At 46.7% G+C, this 23736-nt stretch overlaps 2 protein-coding genes and 1 pseudogene across 10 annotated transcripts; all 3 read right to left on the bottom strand.

The window, feature by feature from the left end:
• Nucleotides 1-6222: 6222 nt before the first annotated feature.
• LOC124689328 lies at nucleotides 6223-7777 on the bottom strand (annotated as a pseudogene).
• Nucleotides 7778-13276: 5499 nt separating this feature from the next.
• LOC124691411 lies at nucleotides 13277-16674 on the bottom strand. Of its 2 annotated transcripts, none has more exons than XM_047224697.1 (4): nucleotides 16579-16674; nucleotides 14452-14657; nucleotides 13816-13884; nucleotides 13277-13695 (listed from the first exon to the last, which is right to left on the bottom strand). In XM_047224697.1, exons 2-4 carry the CDS (start codon nucleotides 14626-14628, stop codon nucleotides 13534-13536), a joined length of 408 nt encoding a protein of 135 aa, XP_047080653.1. In that variant the 5' UTR covers nucleotides 14629-14657; nucleotides 16579-16674; the 3' UTR covers nucleotides 13277-13533. The 2 variants fall into 2 exon arrangements, with proteins under 2 accessions (XP_047080653.1, XP_047080652.1); XM_047224696.1 differs by lacking the exon at nucleotides 16579-16674 and adding an exon at nucleotides 14972-15429.
• A 2230-nt stretch (nucleotides 16675-18904) lies between these two features.
• LOC124691409 (ribosomal RNA small subunit methyltransferase, chloroplastic-like) lies at nucleotides 18905-23730 on the bottom strand. 8 transcript variants are annotated; one of them, XR_006998937.1, is made up of 11 exons: nucleotides 23491-23730; nucleotides 23261-23410; nucleotides 22746-22802; nucleotides 21651-21743; nucleotides 21436-21531; nucleotides 21033-21117; nucleotides 20660-20712; nucleotides 20491-20574; nucleotides 20277-20387; nucleotides 19355-19538; nucleotides 18905-19095 (listed from the first exon to the last, which is right to left on the bottom strand). XR_006998937.1 is itself a non-coding variant. In XM_047224692.1 (11 exons), exons 1-11 carry the CDS (start codon nucleotides 23728-23730, stop codon nucleotides 19066-19068), a joined length of 1059 nt encoding a protein of 352 aa, XP_047080648.1. In that variant the 3' UTR covers nucleotides 18905-19065. The 8 variants fall into 8 exon arrangements, 5 of the variants coding, with proteins under 5 accessions (XP_047080648.1, XP_047080649.1, XP_047080650.1 ...); XR_006998938.1 differs by having other exon boundaries at nucleotides 18905-19069; XM_047224692.1 differs by having other exon boundaries at nucleotides 19479-19538.
• Nucleotides 23731-23736: the final 6 nt, after the last annotated feature.

Here is a 23736-nt window from a genome sequence, read left to right as displayed (position 1 = left end):
AGAAGTGGCAACAGGAGGAAATGGAGTGGGCAGATTCAGAGTGTTGTCTTGATTCTGTCTCTTTTTCGGAGAAACCCGCGGATCTTTGAGATTCCACGGCTTCACTCTCATGAAGAGAGGATTCTTGCGAATCATCGGTCACAACGACTCAACCATCCACCTCTCCACCTTCAGGCAATGGGGGATGAGAAGAAAGAATTTGGTGGCCCTGCATGGTACAAAACAGAGAGAGGGCAAGAAAATGAGCACACAAGGGAAATCAACAGCAGTCGAAAAATACAGAACTCAACCCGAAAGAAAACACTTACTTCGGGAAGAGCGTGGTCAGCACTGTATGGCTCCACGCGATAGGATGAAGGGACTTCGTGGTTTTTGTTCAAGGAGGTAAAACGTCGGACGAAGCTCTCCAAGTCCTTCACAGAAAGGTCCTTGGAAAGACGGTCGATATCCTTAGTTCCTGAGTACATCCAAAGAGGATTTTTGCGAGCCTGCAGAGGCTGCACTCGAATCCGGAGGAACTAGGCAATTATCTGCACACCCGATAGTTCTTCTCCGTCGATGTTTTGCAGTTGATGGATGCGGGTCATCAGGGCTTCAGTGACCGCTTTTTCTTCGGCAGTAGCCTCTGTGTCCCAAGATCTGCGCCTCTGGATTTCTTCGGCAGGATCAAAGGGCGTGATACCATACTCCTGGGAGAGGGCGGACTCATCCTGGATATACAGCCATTTCTTGCGCCAACCTTGGACCGAGTCGGGGAACTTCACGTCGAAGTAATCGACGTCGGGAGGGACGCAGATGCAAACGCCACCTACATTGTAGATGATGTTCCTAGAATTGTTGCGTCAGAGATAGAAGATGAGTTTCCACATGCCCCAATAAGGATGGATGCCGAGGAAATACTCGCAGAGAGTGATAAAAATAGAAATGTGGAGAAGAGAATTTGGGGTCAGCTGGTGCAGCTGGATGCCATAGATGAATAAAAGGCCACGAAGAAACTCGTGATCAGGAACGGCAAGGCCGCGAATAAGGAATTCGATGAAGGTTAACCGGAATCCAATAGGAGGATGAGGAGAGCTTTTGTCTCCGGGCATCTTCAGGGTCTCCTTCTTTAGCGGGCTCATCTTCTTCAGAAGCTTCTGGTCTTGGGCGGAGATCTTCGACCGCTCCCATCCCGAAACCTTGATATTCTCCGCGAGCTCGTCGGTGCCTGAAGCCTTATTCTTGCATAGCTTCGTGCGCAGAGCCATGGGGAGCAGTTCGGTGGAGAAGTAGGGAGAAGGAGAGCAAGTGCGCAAGGAGCTCGAAGGGATAGCAATGGCGGAGAGAGAGAGAGAAAGCAGATGTGCGGCGCAGCGAAGGGGATGAATGAGGATCACATGGTGAATTTGTCGAGAGAAGACGATGCGTCCAGCCGTTGGATGAAAAGGGAAAGTGTTCCAAACCCTACGTGTGTCCAAAGGGTAAAAGGGTTTTACCACTCTGAATTTACTGAACGGAAGTTACTTCGCGAGTGCCGGAAATTACGGAGGACGTGTGTCCCCCACTTGCGCGACGTGTCGATGGCGCAGAGTTTTGTACCCACGACTCAATGAGGTGACATGAGTCGTGTCTTTCCAAGGTGAGGCATCGTGGCTATCGTCAGCAACGACGTCATTCAAGAAATTTTTGAGTGGTTTAACAAAATATAGCGACAACAAAACTTTGAGTTCTAAAAAAGAGAAACTTCGGGAGCCTATGATCAAATGCAAAGCATCTGTTCATATGCTCGGGGGCTACTCTTATCAGAAGTATTGTTTATACTTCTGATAAGAGGGTAAGGTGAAAGACAAAAATACAGAGTTGGTCAAAATAGCAAAAGTTGAGCCTACAACCAAGTGCAAACACTCGGCTGTAGCCTCGGGGGCTACTCCCATCGGGGCGCTGGTCGCGCACCCGATTAAATACGAGGAAGAAAAAATAAGAGGATGACACGACAAATATAGAAGTGCATATGAAGTATTATCATTGTACATCTTCGAGTTACACATAACTCGTCATGTACTCCCATCGGGAGAAGATATCATCCTTTGACAACTCGGAGAAATTAGTAATTCCAACAGCCGACAAAGGCACTCGACAATATATTCTCAGAGCGCGTCTACCGCGGTAAAAACTCTGGATGCCGTAATATTTTACGAAGGTAAGTCCCCAGGATCCGTCCTGTGCGGTGTGGTATCGCACCTGAATGCGCTCTACTACTCTATTCGCATCAACAAATACGAAGAAAAATCCTAACTGACGCGTTAGGTACTCGATAAAATATATCTGGGACTCGATTCACGATAAGTCCTTAAGCGGCGCGTGTCAAGTTACATCAGTATTCGGAGTTCAAGTCCATGGACTTGAGCTTGAAGTAGGTTTATGCGGGTTTGCCACAAGAGCAGTTAACTGGTACCTGATCCGTCAGATGAACCAGCCTCATCTACCAATATCCTTGTATAAAATAAACGTTAAACAAAAATATTCGGTTTGTTGGTGTATAAAGATGATTCAATTCTACGTTGGAGATTTTGCTTGATTCTACGATTTAAACAAAATCTCGGGGGCTACTGACATAGGCAACCCGAATGGGTCCGTCGAATAAGGTACCCGTGGATATTTGGAGGCCCACGACCCAAAGTTTTCAAGGCCCAGAAGTCCAGCGAACGCTAATATGGAAGATAGAGTTATATTAGGAATCGTGAGTCATGTAATTGTACGGGAAAGACTCAGATAGTCTCCCGGAGTTTGTAACTTGTACGGTAAGAGAACTCTCGGCTCTCCCTCCTATATAAAGGGGAGCCAAGGGAAGAAGAAAGGATCGAATCTATTGTCAACATAACCGTAGTTTTCTTAGTCGAGCACCTTTTTGGCTGAACCTTCGAGATCTACTTGCCCTCTACTTTCTACGAAAGCATAAGTCTACAATCCGTAGGCATTGACAAGTTAATCCCTTGTCATCAGCTTTGCGTCTCTGCGGACGCTGGCGGATGCCCCAAGTGACCGCTCACTTTTTTCACCGGGCCCGCCTGACAGCGAGCCTGTATCGAGGGCATCATTTCCCCGGCCATCCCTTCCGCGGTCAGCGCTTCCGCGTCTGCGCCGCAGCCTTCGCCATCAATGTCGCGGCGGCCTCTTCTGCGCGCGGACTGGCGGGCAGCGGCTGGGCTTCTGCGTCGCCTTCAATGGCATCTTTCCCGCGCGCGTCCGGCCTTAAAAGTCGACCGAGAAGGATACGAGGAGGAGGGCAGGCTTCCTCGGCGATAGGGACTTCCCCTTCGACCATCCACCGGTGTCTCGTCGTCGAACACGGCAGCCGCCGGTGCCTGCATAGGACGACGATGACGAGGAGTACAACGAGGCGCTGGCCTACCACAACGAGGAGGCCAAGGATGACAGCGACGACTACGTCGCCTACATTTTCCAGGAATGGCGGGTGGCCATGGCGGAGGGCCGGAAGTTCGAGTACCCGGAGGAGATGACGAACGACGAGATCGCGAGGCTCGGCGTCCTCTTCTCGGAGGGCGACCGGCCGGTGCAACCGCCGCTGCCCCAGTACGCCACCACCACCACCGGAGTGGGTTGCTCAACCTCCACCACCGGCCTGGGCTGCTCAACCTCCACCGCCGGCCTGGGCTGCTCAACCTCCACCGCCGGCCTGGGCTACTCCAACTCCACAACCGCCCGCGGCACCGACGTATGTTCCGCCGCTTGCGAACTGGCCGTGGGCGGTACCAGAGCTCGTTGTGATCGACATCGACAAGGATAACCTGTAGGCGCAGGCGTTAGGGTTTTTATTTTCCTTTATTTTATGTAACTTATGTTTTTCTGTTCAAAAAATGGAAAATAGAAATAAAATGCATCGTGCTGCTGGAGCCACCCCCGACGCAAACGAACGCGCGGTCGATTTCGGCCATTTGGGCCGATGCAAACGAACGCGCGCAGACATTTTCGGCATCCAAAATGCGTCGTCCCGCTAGAGATGCCCTAAGAAATGCACATGCCTAGTCTGTTGCCGCTGCCCACTGCCCACGGCGTCGACCCCTCCGACAACCAGTAGTAGGCAGCGCGACTGCAAGTAACCCCGGCCGTGGTAGGCCACGCGACGGCGAGTAGGTACAGCCATTGTAGTTTTAGGTTAACTCGACTAACCATCTTTGTAAAGATGGTCCTTTTGGCCAATCGATAGTAATCAAGGAATATTTTGCTTACCTAGGCACTGCCGAGCAGGCCAGATGCAACCAACGCGGTCACTTGCTGCAGCGTCCACGGAGACGCAAACCTAGCGCATATTTGGTCCAGGTTTGGTCCAGGTTTGCGTCGCCGTGGACGACCCAACCACTTTGCGTCGCTGGAGCAGGACCGAGACGCATTTCCTGTCATCGCGGACGCAAACAGTCTCTCAACGTCCATTTACGTCACCCTGTTGGAGATACCCTAACAACAAACTAGAACCATTCAAATCAGATCGACCAACTAGTGCTGGCACCTGACAGCCGACTCCTAGTCGCTTTTCTAAATTCCGATCGGTGACCGACCAAGTCACACTTTTGAAAATAATTAAAAATGCGTGCTATTCTTAGAAATAAATAATTAATTCGTATTATTAAAAAATTGCCTGTCTTTTTACTCTGATTTTAGTCAAAAGGATATTAAGCCTGGCTTAGGGTGAAGAAAGTCACAGTGGCACAGGGTAAGAGGAGTTACAGCAGCTCCCTCTCGATTCACTTTTGGAGTAATTTTTTTTTGCATCCAAATATATCTTTTGCAGTTGTAACAGGATAGCTTTAAAAGGACTGGAGTTACAGAGGAACAGAGGAACTTAAGACTAAAATAGCGCAAACATACGCGAAAGTCTAGGCAATCTTCGGGCATGAACCCCATCTACAAAGCAAGCAGATAATGCAAACTTCAGACATCAACCCCTTTCATCAAAAGAGGAGCAAAAGATAATGCAATCGTCGGGCATCAACAACCTAAGTCTTTCTACAAAACAAGCTGTTGAAGGGTTCGGGCACCAGCAAATCATGGATATCATGGATGTGCATGTTGTCAAAGGAAATCAATAGAAAAAGAATCACTCCTGAATTCGAATAAAGATGCAGCAAAAACCTGTATTTGCAACCAACAAATATGTTCAGAAAACAAGTTAAGAAGCAGCATGCACCAGGACCTCCGCCAAAGCCAAACACTATGTTAAAGTCCTTGGCACAATACAATTCTCTTAGAAAAAATACTGGTAAAACTGTACAAGGATGCAATTACAGTAACCACAAACTTTAATAAGAGAACAACCAGTAGGCAACCGAAGCATGTTCCAACTGATTAGGATCATTAGCAAAACTACAAACCGCTAGCTTAGCTTGACAAGCACGTATCCTTCAACAAAAAAATAGTGCATATCCTCTCAACAGAACATCAAATAAAAGCTTTTGTGATTTTGTATATATATATATATATATATATATATATATATATATATATATATATATATATATATATATATATATATATATAATAGAAAAGGCAATACAATTCTCAGTAGAAACATGTGTTTTGGTAGCAACATTACTTAGAGAACATTACAATAGTTATCATGAATACACAGAGATAAGAACACCGGCACCTGGGTACTCCAAGCACATGCTGCTGGAACATTGTTTAGCAATGTTTGCTTCACGGCTTGTATAACATAAATCAAAGGAACTAAGCTCAAATACTTAGTTCCGGATCAATTGGATGGCTGATGTGTTCTTCTTTCTTGTTTTCCACAGTTCAGCCAGGATATGGCAATCAGTCTCCAGCAAAATGTTATGAATTGCACTCACGGTACAGCAGGATTCCATCGGGACAAGCATAGACTTCTCCGGTAATAGCATCAGGAAGAGACTCCCAGCTACAACATTTTGGCCATAACTTCTTACCATCCCTCACCATTAGAACTTTTCAGCCAACTCATTTTGCATCTAAAAAACATCTTCTGCGTTATTAACCCAGGTGACTTCATAAGTTACTTGAATTACATAGGAACTCCAGACCAGAAAGAAATCAGGCATAGGCAAAAGATAATGCTACCTTCAGATATCAACCACGTCTACAAAATGAGCACAAGACGCCCAATTTTGACAATGTCTGAAGGGGTCGGCCACTGACAAATCATGGATATGCTTGTGTGCACCAAGATCACTACGAGCTGGTTGACTCCTAAATTGAATTTGAGCACCTCGAGAAGCTCTGTTTTCCACTTGTGTTTTCCACTTGTAGCAGTTGGTGTTGATAAGCCATTGATTCACTCTTGTACTCAAAGAGTTCAAATTCAATTCTGTTTACCACTTTTGCATTCAGAACAAAGAACCTGGCGAAGTTAACCTGCTTCTCGTGGCCTACAAATAACTTGAATACCACAATTTTCAAATGGGTCTGAAGGCATTCGATTGGATGTAGTGGGTCATACTGAGGGTCATCTTCCTCATCCATCTCAATGTATCTGTGTGGGTAAAACTGCAAAATACAAAGAAGAGGCATTTGTTAAAGTAGTTGCTTACTAGACAAGAAGTATGTCAATCAAACCACATTTAAAGCGAGCAAAGACGAGTACTCACAATGACATACAGCTTTTCCAAAGAGGGGAACCACCTGAGGATATTAAGAACTGCGTGCAATGCATATCCAGAAGACCTGAGAGCCACTGCGGGTCCAGTTTGCCGAGCTGACTGGGCTTATTCCCTGAGGAAAACAGAAAAAAAATGAACACAGACAAAATTATGCGCCAAATGCAAGATTCCTGGATGCTGGTGCTGTTACCTGGGAGACGAGGATCTTGGAGAGGATGGGAAAAAAAGGGCCCAATATCTTGAGCTTAGGTGCCCTAATTACCCGGATAGTCACACAACCATCTTTGGGATCGTAAGGTATTAGTAACCTTACAAGGTGAGGAGCATACTCGATCACCAGTAGGGCGGCTTTTTCACTAGGCCAATGCTGGAAGGCAATGCTCCTTAGAGCCGGCGAGCTAACACGGAGGCGACCAGTAGTAGCGCAAACTCCGGAAATGTATAAGCTCTCCAAGGCATGGCAGCTAGAGAGCAAGCCGTGGAAGACGTCCCCAGGGATTGAAACGTGGATCAAAGAGAGCTGCGTGAGGACAGGGAAATCCATGGACGGCATATCGTTAGGAAAATAGCAACCGCTGATCCTGGCAACGAGGAGGGTAGAGGCAGAGCGGAGCGCAGATAGTGGCAGACGTTGGCTCCGTTCAGGTAGCCCAGATGATGAATTGATGCGAGTGTGACAGCACAGATGAAGCTGCTCGAGTTTGGTGAGCGCACGGGAGTGGAACCAGCTCTCCACCTCGGCATCGAACTCGCCGGCGCGGAAGCCGGTGAACGAGAACCGCCGGGCGGGGCCGGGATGTTGCGAGATTATGTTGGAGACGGCGGAAACGGGGACGGTGTGGGGGTATGCAGGACTGCCGGGAAGTTTGGCGCGGGCGTGGAGGTTGAGAGGCACGGAGCGCCACAGGGGGCGCCATCGGCGAGAGAGTACCTGCGTGCGGCCGGCGTCCTTGGTGGGGAGGAGGGAGATGATGGCGGAAAGCATGTCGTCGGGGAGCTTGCTGATGAGATCGCTGTCGGCCTCGTCGCAGTCTGCCCGCTTCGACGCGTTTCCATCGGAATCTAGCCTTTCGGGGCCAGGCGCCGCCACCGCCGCGACCTCCGTCTTCTCCATGGCCGGCGGCGGCCCAAACGGAGGATTTGGCCGCAAGCCTATGCCCGCAGCTCCTGGCCACCAGTCAGCACTGGCATCGACGCGGCTGTGGGTGGAGTGGGGAGATCGGGACTGGGAATGTACTGTAGATCTAGGGTTGGCGGCCGACCACTGCGATGGAGAGGCTAAAAAGAAACGTGCTGATAGAATAGGGTTTCTGGAGGCACTAGGTGGTGATGTACTTGTCCCCCTTGCTTGATGTTGCGGAATTTTTGGCCGAGGTAGCCCACGGATTGTCGCGAAAGAGGATGGTGATGGGCGACATGGGGTGAAGGCTGTGGAAGTCTCCACTGTGACCATCTCAACAGCGTAGGGGTTGATGGAGCCACACATCCGCCACAGAACGGTAGAGGTCGCAGCCAACCGCCGTCGATGGCGGGAGGGATGATCGTGGTGACGGCGACATGAAGAAAGTTGCTTCACTTGGTGAAGTTGGACCCTTTGAGGTCAAGTGTGGCATATGAGGGATTAGATGCTCTGGGTCACTGTGGTATGCGCCTAGAGTGCAGCATGGGTGTGCTCGCCGATGTTGGTCATGGCAGAGGGAGATGCGGTGGCGGGAAGGAGCAACCCTAGAGTGGTGGCGGAAGAATAGGGGTGCGGAAGCTCGCCGTATCGATCGTGGCAGAGGGAGAGGCCGTGCAGTGGCGGGGAGGAGAAACCCTAGAGCGGTGGCGGTAGAAGAGGGGTGCGAAAGCGTTGGATCGCTTTTCTGATATCATGATAGAATAGGTTTGGATGGAGCACTATGAGTGCCATCATATCTCATATATATAGGCGTAATACAAGATATACATGGAAACAATCAACTAATCCTAATCCTAACCATAAAAGTCTTCTTATATGCAAAGATACATGTGCTATGAATGGTAAGGGATAACTAAATATACATACATATTCAGTTTGCCTGCTATCTTGCATGGAGGTAAATTAGTATCAACAGTCGTTAAATGCCACCGAGAAAAATTTACATAAAGTCACTGCCAAATGATAAACTATGGATATTTCAATACATGTGATGTGGCAGCACCATTCATCAAATGAATTATATTTACAAGTGATACTTTTTACAAGTCATTCTTGCGGCGGTATTTTTCAGTTAAGCGGAATTGACAATAAAAAATATTTACTTAACCTACTTTTCTTTCACAAAGCTATTTCTTCGTATTATTGTAGCAATTCTAAGATAGTGGTTCTCGAGAGATTCATAGAAGAGGAATATGGTGACATGATGCTATCGGTGGAGAACGAAAAATGCGCCTCTTTATTAGAATGCCATGATAAAATTGGCCATGATTTTTCCATTATATTTATGGGCTAAAAACTAAAAAAAAACATGTTGTATCGATATAAATATAGCTTTCGTAAAAATCTAAGTTCTTCATGACCGTTGGCTATCGAGGACGGGTTATTTGGCTGCGAGACTTTGCTCGCGCCACTCCTGGCCACTATCTAGCACTTCGGCCTCGCTCCGGCATTGACGCCCTTGACGAGAGTATGGTGATCGACAATGGGGATTGCAAGCTAGGGTTCGCCGCCGTTACATCGGAATTTTGAGAAAAAAATACAGGTAGAATCCTATCACACTCACACTACTTGCGACTTTCCAATTGTCGCTAAAAATAAAGAAAAATGTCACTGGTATATATTGGATAATTCAATCAATGCCACTTTGACAGTAGCACTGTTATTACTGATTAGCGTTATTTTCAACGTTTTTAAGTGGTTTTTTTATTACATGAAGTTGACAATGACACACATGTTGAATTAACCTATTTTCTTTCATAAAATTATTTCTTCGCATTATTTTGCCTGTGTTACATAGTGTCTCTCGCCGAAGAAATAGAAGAGGAGTAGGTGACATGATGATCCCCACAATCCAGCCCACTATCGTGAAGTTGCTTTCAGATTCACATCAAATTCAGCTGAATGAACTCTTTGTGGTGAATTTTCATTATTTCTGAAAAATTAGAAGCCAGGACAAGATGGACGAGACGTACAAAATCTACTCTCCATACCTGAAACATGCAACTATAAGTAGCGCATTTACTTAAACATGCCACATGTATTCGCTACTAGACATAATCCATACTTGTGGTTGTGGCCTACCATTCAAAAAGTACCAGTGGCCTAGAAAACATTTTCCCTTGCTACTGATTTACCAGAACTCACACAAGGTTTCCTGCTGATTCTCTCATGTGTATAGGGAAGAGGCATGCATGGCCAGCAACGAAATGATGTCAATTCCATCGAAACTGATGTCGTGCTCTTATGGATCTCAAACCTATTTTACTTAAGAGGATAAAAGATCCAGCAAAAATCCGGTTTTGCAAGCAACAAAGATGACAAGAAATACTTATTCTCTAGTTACAAATATACACCAGTATCCCAGCCAAAGCCCAAGGTCCTTTCCTAGTCCAATGTTATGTCTGTTCCATTTACTTGCAAATTTGTACAAGGATGCGATCACTTTCATTTCAGTAAATTCAAACTTCAGCAATATAGCAAGCAAGAATACGTTAAGCAGCTCTGGACTCTTATTTATGATCTTGTTTAGGATAGGGGACATTAGCACGGGTTCAAACCGAATCATGTTTCCGTTGCAGGCAGAGACATGATGAGTAGCGCATAAAAAATTCAACCTAACACTAACTAGAAAAAGCATCAAACAAATGTGTGCGCACGCAAAGAATATTATCACCAACTAAACTTCAGATAGTAGTTGTACATATTACTGAAAAGACAACTCAGTTAGCAACACAAACATGCGTTTCTTGCCCAACTTAGGACCAAGTTGTACAGGGCAAGAGGTGTTTTGGCAGCTGGATTACCAGCTCCCTCACAGCTACAACTTTGCACACTTTTTTTATCATCCCTGCACATTAGAACTTTTCAGCAGTAAAATTTAGCATCCAAAAAATATCACGTGCAGTTTTAACAGGGGTGAGTTCATAAGCTACAAGAATTACTGAGAAACTTTAGACCTGAAATAGAGCAGACATATGTGTGGAGGGCAGTAGAATCTTCAGGCATCAACACCGTCTACATATAGTATAATCTTCAGGCTCCAACCCTGTCTATGGATGTCTGAAGGGGTCGGCTACTGAGAAATCATGGATACACTTGTTGATCTGGCTATCAGTCCAATAACAATTACTCCTGAATTCAAATTGAGCATCTCGGGAAGCTCTGTTTTCCGCTTGTAGCAGCACGCCTTGACGAGCCACCGATTCGTTGTTGTAGTCGCCATATCCTTCAAACTCCATTTTGTTTAGCACTCTCGCATTCAAAATAAAGAACCTCGCAAAGCCAACCTGCTGCTCGTCATAGCCTACGTATGACTTGAACACCACCTTTCTTAGATAGGTCTGAAGGCATTCGATTGGAAATAGTGGGTCGTGCCAAGCCTCGCTTTTCTTATCCATCTCATGGTGTTTGTAAAACTGCAAAATAGAAAGAAGAAGCATATGTTACAGCTAAGTAGACTAGATAATATGTCAACCAAACCATCCATTCAAAGCAAGCAAGCAAAGATGAGTGCTAACAATAACATAGAGCCTTTCCAAGCAAGGGAACCCCCTGAGAACGTTAAGAACTGTGTGCAGTCCATGGCCGGAAGACCTGAGAGCCAAAACCTTCAATGTGTGCATTGAGTTTGCCGAGCTAACTGGGCTAATTCCCTGAAGAAGAAAAAACAGTGAACATCAGAAGATAATAATTATTTGTATGTTAGAACTTAGAATGGCGAATGTTGGTTGTGGCAGCTACCTGGAAGATCCGTATATTGTGGAAGTCCGGTGAGCAAAGTTTAAAATAGCTGGCTATAGCGCGGCTATAGCCGGCCGGAGGGACTCGACGCTACAGCTACGGTCTTTAAACGCTAAGATGAAAAAATCCGCTATTAGCCCCAAAAATCGGCTATTAACGCTAAAAACGGGAAAAAAAATAGCGGCTAAGGCTGCCGCGCAGGGCCCAAAATAATTGGCCCAAAATTTCGTTTCGCGGCGTTTGGCGTTGTTTTGCGCGGCCCAAACCCAGCATAGAAGTGCCCGAAGCCGAACCCTAGCGAAATATCCTCATTCTCTTCTCTCCTCGTCGTTCTTGAACAGCAGCGCGACCATGGCGGCGCGTGCGACCATGGCGGCGCGTACGGCCCGTCGTCGGTAGCTCCTGCGGCCAGCCGTGCTTGCTCCCTCCCCCTGGCATCCCTAGCTCCCCTGATTGGATCAAGCCGTTCCTTCCCTGAGCCCTGACTGCTGCTGCTACCCCCGGCCGCGCATCCAGGACTCTTCGATCTGCTGTTAGCCTGCTACCACGGACGCTTCACCAGCCTCCACCCTTCCGTTTACTGCTGCTCCCTACCACAGGCAACGATGTCAAGTAAGTGCTGCTCGATTTGTACTTCTGTAGCTTGTACGTACCTTACTAGAGAAAGGGGAATCCGTTCTGGTAGATTTGTAGGTGCGAAATTGTTCTCCATATGTTGCTGGTAGCTGGTAGATGACGTGAATCTTGTCAATAATCTATCGATCTAGCATACAATGGACTAGCATTCCATGTTTAATTTTCTCTTCTTCAGATGGACTAGTATACGATGTATGTGCAGTATAGTTGATATGGAATTTATTTTGTTTGGGTTAGAGTATGTGCAGTATATAGTTGACATGGATTAATTTTGTTTGCAATATATCAGAACTGGTTCCGAGAGAGAGCAAAGGAGAGATGCGGGGAGTCGGAGGCCCGTTGCTCACCGTCAGCGATCTCCTCAGCGACCTCGCCGTCGACGAAGGCGACGACCACCTCGACGGTGGCGGCGGAGACGCATCTGTACCCTCATCCCCGTTGACAGCGCAGCAGGTTGAGGAGGCCGACCCATCCCACCTCCAACAGCTCTTCGAGGTGAGGGTACCCTTCGTCTCCTCGTTCCTAATTTCGTACGCATCTGTTGATTCACCCGTCATGTTGTTTCTTGCGCCTTCGAATTCACTCTCGGAATATTGCATCTAGCCATTGATTTCTTTCCCTGAGTCTCCATGAGCTACTCAATTGTTCTGGGTGAAGGATCCTGCTACCGTATATTGATATGGATTGTACAAAAAGGTCCACTCCCATATTTCACATTGAATCAAAGGTGCCCAAAAAGAACACGGAAATTCCATGTGAGAAATGCATCCAAGGCATGAAGTCGTGTGACCACTGTGTCAGTTGGCAATGGCCGCATCGCTCGCTTTGCACTCGTGGCAACTCGCAACGAACAGAAAAATAATCGACAACGGAGATACCTGGACTATTGATACGCACATGATTACTCTACTTCCCAATCTCAGTTGCATGAGTTTACCCGTCTCTGGGTTATGCTCATACTACTATTAACAACAAACCTCAGGATTCTACAGAAACCCCTGACGAGAGATAACGGAAGTACCTTGGAATGGCATGTTTTTTTTATAGCAACTATCTTGCCGGAAACAAAGCAAACCAAATGAAAAAATGACAAGCAAATGGGTGGAACATAAACGATGCTGAGTCGTTTCACCAAATCTATGACAGGGGAACACCGAAATTCCAACAATGCCGAGACATAAAGCATACACGCACTGTCCAAACTCATGAAGATACCAACGCGTAGCCCTTTTACATCAAAAAGACAGTGACAACCCTTCTGATTTGCATAAACCAAACACAACAGCTGCAACAGCGCAACACTACTTGCTAGGTGCATTTGATTTCGAAGTCCTGCTATCACCCTTAAGTTGTGCGTTCTGGAGACCCACCCTCTAAAATCGCTCCCACCGTGTGATCTCCCTTCTCTAGCACTTGCTCCAGCGCCTCCACCTTCTCCAGCAGCTGTCGCGCCTTTGCGTTCGCGCAGCCCAGCAGCTTATCTGAGGTCTTCAACGCTGTGCACAACTAGGGTTTGAGGTACAGAGAATGGGGAGCAGAGTTGTTATTTTTCATTCGGATATGAATTGCAGTAGATAACCACAGGGTATGGCACATGGGAAACGACAGGGAAGGCGAGAGCCATACCTTCAGCATCAAGGAGGGCCATGAAGGGTCATTCTCCTGTAGTGACTTCATCAGATTGTCATAGTCTTCCTGATTAATGATGAACACGCAAATCGATTACATTTCTGAACTGAGCCGAGATAGCCAGGAATAACAGTAACAGAGTAGCACACCACATTGAATTGATGAACAAAACAGCTTTTTATGGCCTGTTTGTGGGCCCTTCCTTTCTATTGATAAACACTCACTTCAGGGATTAGCAAACAACAAACATGACAAGCACATCAATCATTCAGCACTCTGTTATGCTGGCCACAATGGGTGAAGACGACGTGAAGTAACCTAAAACAGCATATGAAATATGAACTTAACTTTACTAAGATCAGTCCACCTTAATCAATCCCTGCATCTATTTACTTTAGTATGAAATATGAAATATGAAATATGGGAGTGGACCTTTTTGTACAATCCATATCAATATACGGTAGCAGGATCCTTCACCCAGAACAATTGAGTAGCTCATGGAGACTCAGGGAAAGAAATCAATAGCTAGATGCAATATTCCGAGAGTGAATTCGAAGGCGCAAGAAACAACATGACGGGTGAATCAACAGATGCGTACGAAATTAGGAACGAGGAGACGAAGGGTACCCTCACCTCGAAGAGCCGTTGGAGGTGGGACGGGTCGGCCTCCTCAACCTGCTGCGCTGCCAACGGGGATGAGGGTACAGATGCGCCTCCGCCGCCGCCGTCGAGGTGGTCGTCGCCTCCGTCGACGGCGAGGTCGCTGAGGAGATCGCTGACGGTGAGCAACGGGCCTCCGACTCCCCGCATCTCTCCTTTGCTCTCTCTCGGAACCAGTTCTGATATATTGCAAACAAAATTAATCCATGTCAACTATATACTGCACATACTCTAACCCAAACAAAATAAATTCCATATCAACTATACATGCACATACATCGTATACTAGTCCATCTGAAGAAGAGAAAATTAAACATGGAATGCTAGTCCATTGTATGCTAGATCGATAGATTATTGACAAGATTCACGTCATCTACCAGCTACCAGCAACATATGGAGAACAATTTCACACCTACAAATCTACCAGAACGGATTCCCCTTTCTCTAGTAAGGTACGTACAAGCTACAGAAGTACAAATCGAGCAGCACTTACTTGACATCGTTGCCTGTGGTAGGGAGCAGCAGTAAACGGAAGGGTGGAGGCTGGTGAAGCGTCCGTGGTAGCAGGCTAGCAGCAGATCGAAGAGTACTGGATGCGCGGCCGGGGGTAGCAGCAGCAGTCAGGGCTCAGGGAAGGAACGGCTTGATCCAATCAGGGGAGCTAGGGATGCCAAGGGGAGGGAGCAAGCACGGCTGGCCGCAGGAGCTACCGACGACGGGCCGTACGCGCCGCCATGGTCGCGCTGCTGTTCAAGAACGACGAGGAGAGAAGAGAATGAGGATATTTCGCTAGGGTTCGGCTTCGGGCACTTCTATGCTGGGTTTGGGCCGCGCAAAACAACGCCAAACGCCGCGAAACGAAATTTTGGGCCAATTATTTTGGGCCCTGCGCGGCAGCCTTAGCCGCTATTTTTTTCCCCCGTTTTTAGCGTTAATAGCCGATTTTTGGGGCTAATAGCGGATTTTTTTCATCTTAGCGTTTAAAGGCCGTAGCTGTAGCGTCGAGTCCCTCCGGCCGGCTATTTTAAACTTTGATGCCAATCAGTGCTCCCATTGAAAATCTCTAGGGATATTCGGTTACTTAAAATTTGAGTGCAGAAAAGTGGAGTAGCTTAAAGTTAGTATGGAGCTAAAAAAATACGTATTACCAATACATGTACTTTAACAAACGCGCCAAAGATTCATAACACTCTTTACCCCTTTAAGTCAAACCGAAATTGCTTAAGCACGCCTAATAGTATTACTGGGGGAAATTAAGTAAACAGCAACCATGTGGAATTAGAGACTCACACCAACCAATCATCAAAGATTACAGTCTTCTTACAGAAGCATCAGCACAGATAAAGGGCTGCCCAGAACTAAACGAAAACCAGACACTAAGAGCAGCTACTGATCAGACAGTACACCAGCAAAAGGACGGTAAAAAATCTACCACTACCTTTCTTATTCATAATAATACAAGTAACAACAAAAGCACACTCCTCGAAATAGGCTTCGGCCCCGCTATATTAATATAGCAAACCACATGGTACAACCACAAAAGCACACTTCACTCGAGTATAATGTAAATACGCCAATGATTCAAGTAGACTGAACTCCAAACACCAACAACCATTCTAACAAACTAGAGGAAACAACACCGAATCGGGTAACCAACCACAACAACGGCAAGTGTTGTTGTACCTTTACTTAGCCCCAACCAACCAACCACAACAAGCAAGCAATTCGCAGTTCGAACACCACGCAGTTCTCGTGACGGGTGCCTGTTTAGCGGACTCGGCCCTACTTTATTCAATTCTTAGAAACTCGGATTTGAGGAGGTAAAAAATACGGAAAATAAGTGAGTTCAAATGCATAGCACAGCACGAGCTCCCGGGCAGACTCGTGACGGGATGCCGCACAGTATCCTCCCAGAGGTCCAGTCACTAGACGCGACGGAGTCCGAAGCTACAAAACCAATCTCAGCTAGAACCCTAGGTGCCAGATCTGAGCTCTGGGGGCTTCGCCTACACGAGCGCCAGATCCAGGGGGGAAACGCAAACGAGCACCGCGCGCGCCCTAGACAAGTGTGGCGAGGGAGCGAGAGGTCTTGATTGGTACCTTGGGAGCGGAGGTAGAGGGCGAAACCCTAGTTTCGTCGGGGTGGCTGGCTCGGACCCGGCGGCGATGGGAGCGGGGGACAGGGACGAGGGAGCGGGAGACGGGGACTGGACGAGGGGTTTATACGGGGGGAGAAGTCACGTGGAAATAGCAGCCAGATTGGGGCATGGCCGGTGGGTTGTGAACTGGAAGCGACCGTGTCCGACATGCAGGTGATATTCTTAGTTGTTTTTGGCACGATAGTTTGATGATTGTTTTTTTATCAAACATATCTAGTAACTATGTTTGTATTATAGAGTAATACAGTATAAGATATTAAAACTGGGAAAATTTCATTTCGTTGCACGATTTCTAGAGGAGTAAAATACATGGCGCGTAGCTAAACTTGGCAGCCCAGCCCGCATCCATCACCGTACACAGAAATACACGTTCTATTGTCACTGAATTCATCCGAGAGGCTCATCTACGGTCAACGATGTTTATGATGATGTGGCAACTAGTGGGTCCTACCTGTAAGCCACCGTTTGTACATAAAAACTATTTTGAATAATAAAAAACAAAAATGGGCTAAACGCAAAAGTGCTAACGGGATAAGGTTGTCCTCCTGCTTGCGCCCTTGTTTCCTCTGGCGAGATGGGCCACCGCACCCCGCGCCCGGCTCCAGCCAAGGCCTCCTCGCTGGTCGCAGCAGCGCTATTTTCGGTCACCGAATCGCACCCAAGAAGCAGGGCGACGCGCGGTGCAGGAGTTAGGGTCGGCGCCGCTGGTTGTGTGCACTCGCGCGCGAGTTCGCGAAACCCAAGCCCGGCCATGCATCGCCCCGCTGCTCCACGCATTCCCTAGCTTCCCCTACCATCTACGAAGCTCCACCACGTCCTCTTCTTCCTCCCCGCTGACAGCCTCATCTGGGAATGCCCCAAATCGACGGAATCGATGGAATCTTCCCCGCAACCGGCCGAACTCCATTTTTGTTACAATGGGCAGCAGTGCTAGATGGGCGGCGTATAATATCCTGCGGTGAAATGGGGTTACAATTTGACATTTTGCAGGATATTATTGATGTCCCGAGAAGAAACGAAATTTATACCCAAATAGAGCTAGTAAGAGACTCATCGAACAGTGCATGATGTTTAACAAAGTTTAAGTCAACTTAGTCCTTGAATTACGTGCTCCTTGTAAGTGAGTTTTTGAAATTTTCCACTTGTAGTAGGGAATATGGGATGAGGTGAGGTTGCAATTTAACCTTTCTAAACAATATCCTGACTAAAAGTGCGGGGGCAACTCACTCACTTATTTTATTGTGGTAATCGTTTTTTTGCTCTAGTTTCATTTACAACAACAAAACATAATCTATTTTAATAAAATAACAAACGATTACCACAATAAAATCATTTGGTTCCAGCAAAAATAAAGAAGCTAACAAGAAATAAAGCATCAACGTTTGCGGGCCTCTATCTAGATTCTTTTTTTAGCAAAACTGGCTTAGGCCAAGTTACGGGCGGGGCAATCAAGCATACAGCTAGTGGACTAGAAGAAGATGGGCCAAGTTACGGGACGGGACGCGCCAGAGGCACGACCGATCGCCCGCACCGGATCGGTCGCCGGATATGGAGCGGTTTCCTAAAAAGAAGGGGGTCAAAAGCGAACGTGGCCTTTTGGATCTCGAATGCATATGCTTCCTTTATTTAAAACACATTTTAAACGTGTTTATTAGTATAAATGAATCAGGAAAAAAATGTGCGTATACCTGCACATCGGATGTGCCTGCAAAGTTTTTTCACCAGAAACCGACTTTTTTTGTGACCTGTGTAAAAAAGACAAATTTCCTATATGAAAAAACTTTATAGGGAAAATTCCTTATGATAGAATACTCCAAAAATTCCTATAAAAATTCTTGAACCAAACGGCCCTTCAAATCGAAAGGGCCCTTAACCTATTTAAGCGTCTTTTTGACCATTTTTACCTATTTCATGGCTAATTTTCCATATCATATTGTAGAATAAGCACAAGACAGTACAATTTAACCACAAGCTGATCCTAAGAGTGCAAGCAAGTAGCTTTGAGCATTGTTTAAATATAAAACTGAAACGAAACAATCCAACACACCGAAATCACAGGAAAATCCTAGTGGCCTGGAAGATAGTGTTTTACTAGCATTACATATATTAATACCAGCAAAGATAATAGCAATAATCAAAAGAGCACTCTCGGCCAGAATGTCAACAGAGTTTTGTGCTCAACATGAATATCTACATCTTTTTGGTGCAGTTTCAACTCAAAGTTTAACCCGAAATACAACAATACATATATCTGCGTCAGTACACATGAATAGCATTGGCAATTTACAATGTAGCAAGCATCTTTGCCTGGTCAAAGGTTGCCCTGACAGACACCTTTGGTCTCTACATTGCAGCCTCCATTTTGCCAAGATCGGTACAAGAGGTTGTATACACATAATCACTGCGTATGTTCATTCTTGCGTACATGTCATCTGCAGTAAGGAAAACCCTGAGATTCCTGCGCGAACAAAATCACGACATGCATATTGTTATTGCTTTCGAAGATGGAGCACAATCACCATGATTATCCATGCAAGGCACTGCTGAGTGCACTGGTGCTGCGAAACATTTTTTTTTTGCAGAATGCAGATGAAGCCCCCCGCCCCCCCCCCCCTGGAGAATACTGTCCAGTCCCTGTAAACAAGCAGAATCTGAAGTGATTTGGAGAATCAATCTCGGATTAAAGAACAATAGATTGAGTCAATCTACTTGACTACCTGCAAGATGCAGTGTGCTCTAACTGGGGAGACAAACACTTTAGCGACATGCTTAATGAAGCGAGTCTGCGAGTGAACCAACAAAATGATTCCATATGCATTTTGAGCGCAGGGGCAGTCATACTTTTGGGAGGTGATTGTGCAACCTCACGAAATCATCCATCACCAGATCAGATGGTCTAGCCTATGGATGTAGACGGACACGTCCGTGGTATCCGTAGCATCAATTGCCTAAGCCGTTTCAACTAATTCTGCTGTCCATGATTTCCGTGTAAATTGGTTCAGCTTCCGTGGACTTCCGCTGGTCATCACGGACAGAACGCATGACAGCGACGAGAAGGGAATCGGGCAAGGGGAAGCGCACCCATGGCAGTGACGAGGAGGGAATCGGACAAGGGGAAGCGCACCCATGGCAGCGACGAGGAGGGAATCGGGCGGCGGCCGACGATGAGGCGCTCGGCGGCGGCCGACGACGAGGCGCTCGGCGGCGGAGACCTTCTGAGATCTGCGAAGAGCTCCTTGCCGGCTCAAACGAGATCACCAAGGTAGTTGGAGGGTGGCGACGAGCTGAGCCCAGTCTGGCGGCGACGAGCAGAGCCCAGACGAGCTGAGCGCAGGCTCGCGGCGACGAGCAGGGCACCACCCCGACGGTGACGAACGCCGTGGCTGCTTTCGCTATCGACCGAGACGAAGTACTTTTCCAGGACAGACGGGCCTGGCAGGCTCTGAAGGCCATGTCCGTAGAGTCCGTGTAAAATACGCGGCCCGTCCCGGAAGCCGTTTAGCAATTCCGACGGACACGGACAAACGGACACCACGGACCTCCGTGTCCATTTGCATTCTGAGTCTAGCCTGCAAGCAATAGTGAATTAAGCACATGAGAGTGAAGGAGGCTGTTGGGAGGACCTGAGGGAGAGCTTACCGTAGCTGGAAGACCGATATTGGTAAGAGCGACCTCGATGTCAGCTGAAGAACATATGTGTTGAAGTGATTTCCGAAGCATCTTCCGCTTCCCATTGAACGCGGAGTTCACCTGAAATTGAAGTGCAGGAGTCTTAATGGCTATTCCCAACAGCTGGGAGTTAGCTGAACCTGGAATGTAAGAGGCAGGAAACTTATTGTTCAGTCTGACTCACCATTGCGAAGAAACTTTTGTTGGAAGAAACATGTGGGTACTCTCCAGCGTTCTTTAGTTTAAATCTTATAACACCACCATCAACCTGCATATGGCATCTGCGATAAGTATTTAGAAGTGACTTAGCAATATGCCGTGCATAAGGACACTGGAAATAAGAAATTGCTTACCTTCGGTTGAGGAAAGAAATTTGCCCTCTCAACCTTGAACTTGTACTCAGGTTCTACAAAAAAAAAATGTATCTGTCATTAATAACTGTGTGTCTGCGCAGTGTCCGTCTAAATAACTAGGCAAAGGTTTGGAAATCAATTCAGGTGATTCGTAATTGTCAAGGCAAAAATTCCTTATAGAAAGCCCAACCTGATAAATCCTTTCCAATGAGAGTTCACTTACTGTACCCCTCAAGAAAGGGGAAAAAGGATGTATAGAATCATGAATTATTTATACAAAGAGAATAAAAGAGTAAGCCAACTGGTAATCCTGGACGGTACTCAGGTGATATGAAGTTTTCAAAAAGGTAGGCCTAAAGGGAGACCCTCTTACCAGAGTAAAAATTCACAAATACATTGATAGGTCGGTACTCAGGTGTTTGTATTGCAGCGTTTGCAAGGCGTAGCGCTGTTTCATCCTGAAATGAAGAATTGCTAAGATGAAACTTTCTATTAAATGTGTACTGGATCGCCGTAAATGCTGAAGACTAAACAGAACCACACACACCCGTAGGAAGGAAAATCGAACAAAAAAGTTCATCAGAAGTGGTAGTAGAAGAAAAAAAAGATGCGTAGTTTTTTTACCATGTTCAAAACAGATAGGTAAACATAAATAAGGAGTCTTTCTAAAATACAAAACTAAAATACATCGTAATGAAGCAAGAAATAAAAAACATCAATATCTTCTGAACCAACATTGGCACGTAATTAGTTGGAAAGGTTGAGGTGATTGAAACCTGAAGCATAAGCACCATGACAGAGAAAACATCCCCCATTGGGAGGATTTGTTTGACAACTTCAGTGCTGACATTGAATGGTAAGTTTGACACAACCTGCAAGGTACAAAGTGTCATGTACTTATGAGAGCAGAATAGCACTTTCATCTCCAATAATTATTTAATTATGTGAAAAGTTTAGGGAAATACAAGCAACCCCAAACATTAATGCAGACCTTGGCATATTTCTTCTTGTGATGGGATTTCTCCTCCAGGATAGGCAGAAAATGGGAGTGAACATGAAATTTTGTGATATCTTCTTCAATGATCTGTGTTAACTTCTAAAAGTCATTATACATTGACATCTAAGTTTATTGTCAATATGAAAAAATCTAACTCAAATCTATAGCTTTGTAATATATGCGAAAACACAATCGATCTCTAGTGACCAGAAGAACAAATTATTAAAGCAGTAAATGTATCGCCTTAGATATTCAGAGTAGCAACTAGAGAGCAGTAAACAGTCCTTATTAAGAAAACACAGGCACCACCGTTGTAAGAGCATCTCCACCGGCCCTCCCAATAGCTCTTTGGGGATTCTAGAGAGAGAAACTGTCCACACCGGCGGTCCCGAAAAACCGCCGGCCATTTTTAGACCCCAATAAAAGCGCCGGCACGCCAGTAGCAATCCCTTCGTGAAGGGAGCCGATTGGGAGCGCCGGCATCCAATTTCTGCTGAAAAGTTGCATGTGCTCCACTTGCATGTGACAAAGTCCTCTAAAGATTCTCCTCTCTCCTACTTTTTCTGTCCCCACTTGCATGTGCATGCATGGTGCCGGTGCCTCTATTGGGTTAATTGGTGTGAGCCGCGGTCCCCAAATGTTAAGTGCATGCAGCCGGCGCTCCCCATAGCCTGCTGCCGGCGTGCATGCCGGCACTTTTTTGGGGAGGACCGGTCGAGATGCTCTAACACTTCTATCGCCATAAGAGCAAATTATTAAGTGCAGACTACCAGAGTGGCGATCGCAGTGTACCCTGTTAAGTGATAACTTTTGAGCTTACCACCTGAGACGCTGCATGTTAACAACCGTGAACCATCCATTCACAATTTATTTTATGCAGAATGTACAAGATATGTTCAATCGGGAGTGATGGAAGTTGTGTCTATTACCCGATTTGTACATCTCCAAAAAAACACACACGAAAGAAGACAGAAGCCATAGGGATGATTTTACCTTTACTTATTTTGTTGAACAGTTTATAGCAATATAATGTCAGTAGTGAACACAGAATGAATAATGCACCAGATTCATTTGAGAAGAAGACAATACCTTCAATTGATTTGTGGATCCGAACCTATCTTTGACAAGGGCAGCCATATTCTTATCCTGTCACCAAACAAACATGGAACAAGATGGCATTTCAGATTATAGGCCAAAGCAATTAGAACAAGTAAAGTGCAAGCTATTTCTCACTGCTTGTATCGCAGGATAAATCCTAAAGTTGTTGCATCCCAATGCTCCAAGGCTAATTTGAAAACGAACTTGTTTGGGCACTATAACCGGGAGCTACCAATAATACTTCCGAAATGAAGACGAAACTCCACAAGTGCTTTATGCATTTTCAGAATATATAATCTTCAGAAGCAAGCAAACTCAACTCTCACTGAACTTATACCAGCGAATGTAGCTTACATAAAAATCTCGTGGGAAGATTTATCTCCGTGAAACTACCAATATACGAGGAAGAATAGAGTACATGAACCAAATCGAATTCATGGATACATGAGCATAACTGCAAACTGATCGAGCAGTAGTGCTAGATTGGCAAACTGAAATGAGCTGACCTTCTCGACGGCGACGACTGTGGCGCCGGCCGCGAGGAGCGCGGCCGTGAGCGAGCCCGTCCCCGGGCCGATCTCGAGCACGACGTCCCCCTCCTCCACCCCCGCCGCCGCCACCAGCTCCTCGTTCACCCTCGTGTTGAGCATGTAGTTCTGCAATCCAGCCAAGCAAACGCGCGTCGGCCCACAGTAAGTACACAGAGGGGGTTTCATGAAGGAGCGAGGAGACGGACCTGGCCGAGGGATTTGCGGGGGACGTGGCGGCCGTGGGAGTTGAGCGAGCGGATGGTGGAGTGGTAGTCGTCGGCGCCGCCGCCGTCGGAGTTGGTGGCGGCGGATGCGACGGCGGCGGTGGGCCGGATATGGCCGCGGGGTGGGGCGGTTACGTGAGGCGGCGGTGGCCGGCGGCGAGGATTCGCCGTAGACGGGGAAGGCCTCGGCGAGTGTGGGGATAAGGAAGTGAGCGCCACCATTTTCGA

The sequence above is a fragment of the Lolium rigidum genome, chromosome 2, assembly GCF_022539505.1.
Source record: "Lolium rigidum isolate FL_2022 chromosome 2, APGP_CSIRO_Lrig_0.1, whole genome shotgun sequence".
In the NCBI taxonomy this organism is placed as follows: domain Eukaryota; kingdom Viridiplantae; phylum Streptophyta; class Magnoliopsida; order Poales; family Poaceae; genus Lolium; species Lolium rigidum.
The sequence above is the reverse complement of the archived record's forward strand: the minus strand, read 5'-3'. Positions and strand labels throughout refer to the sequence as shown.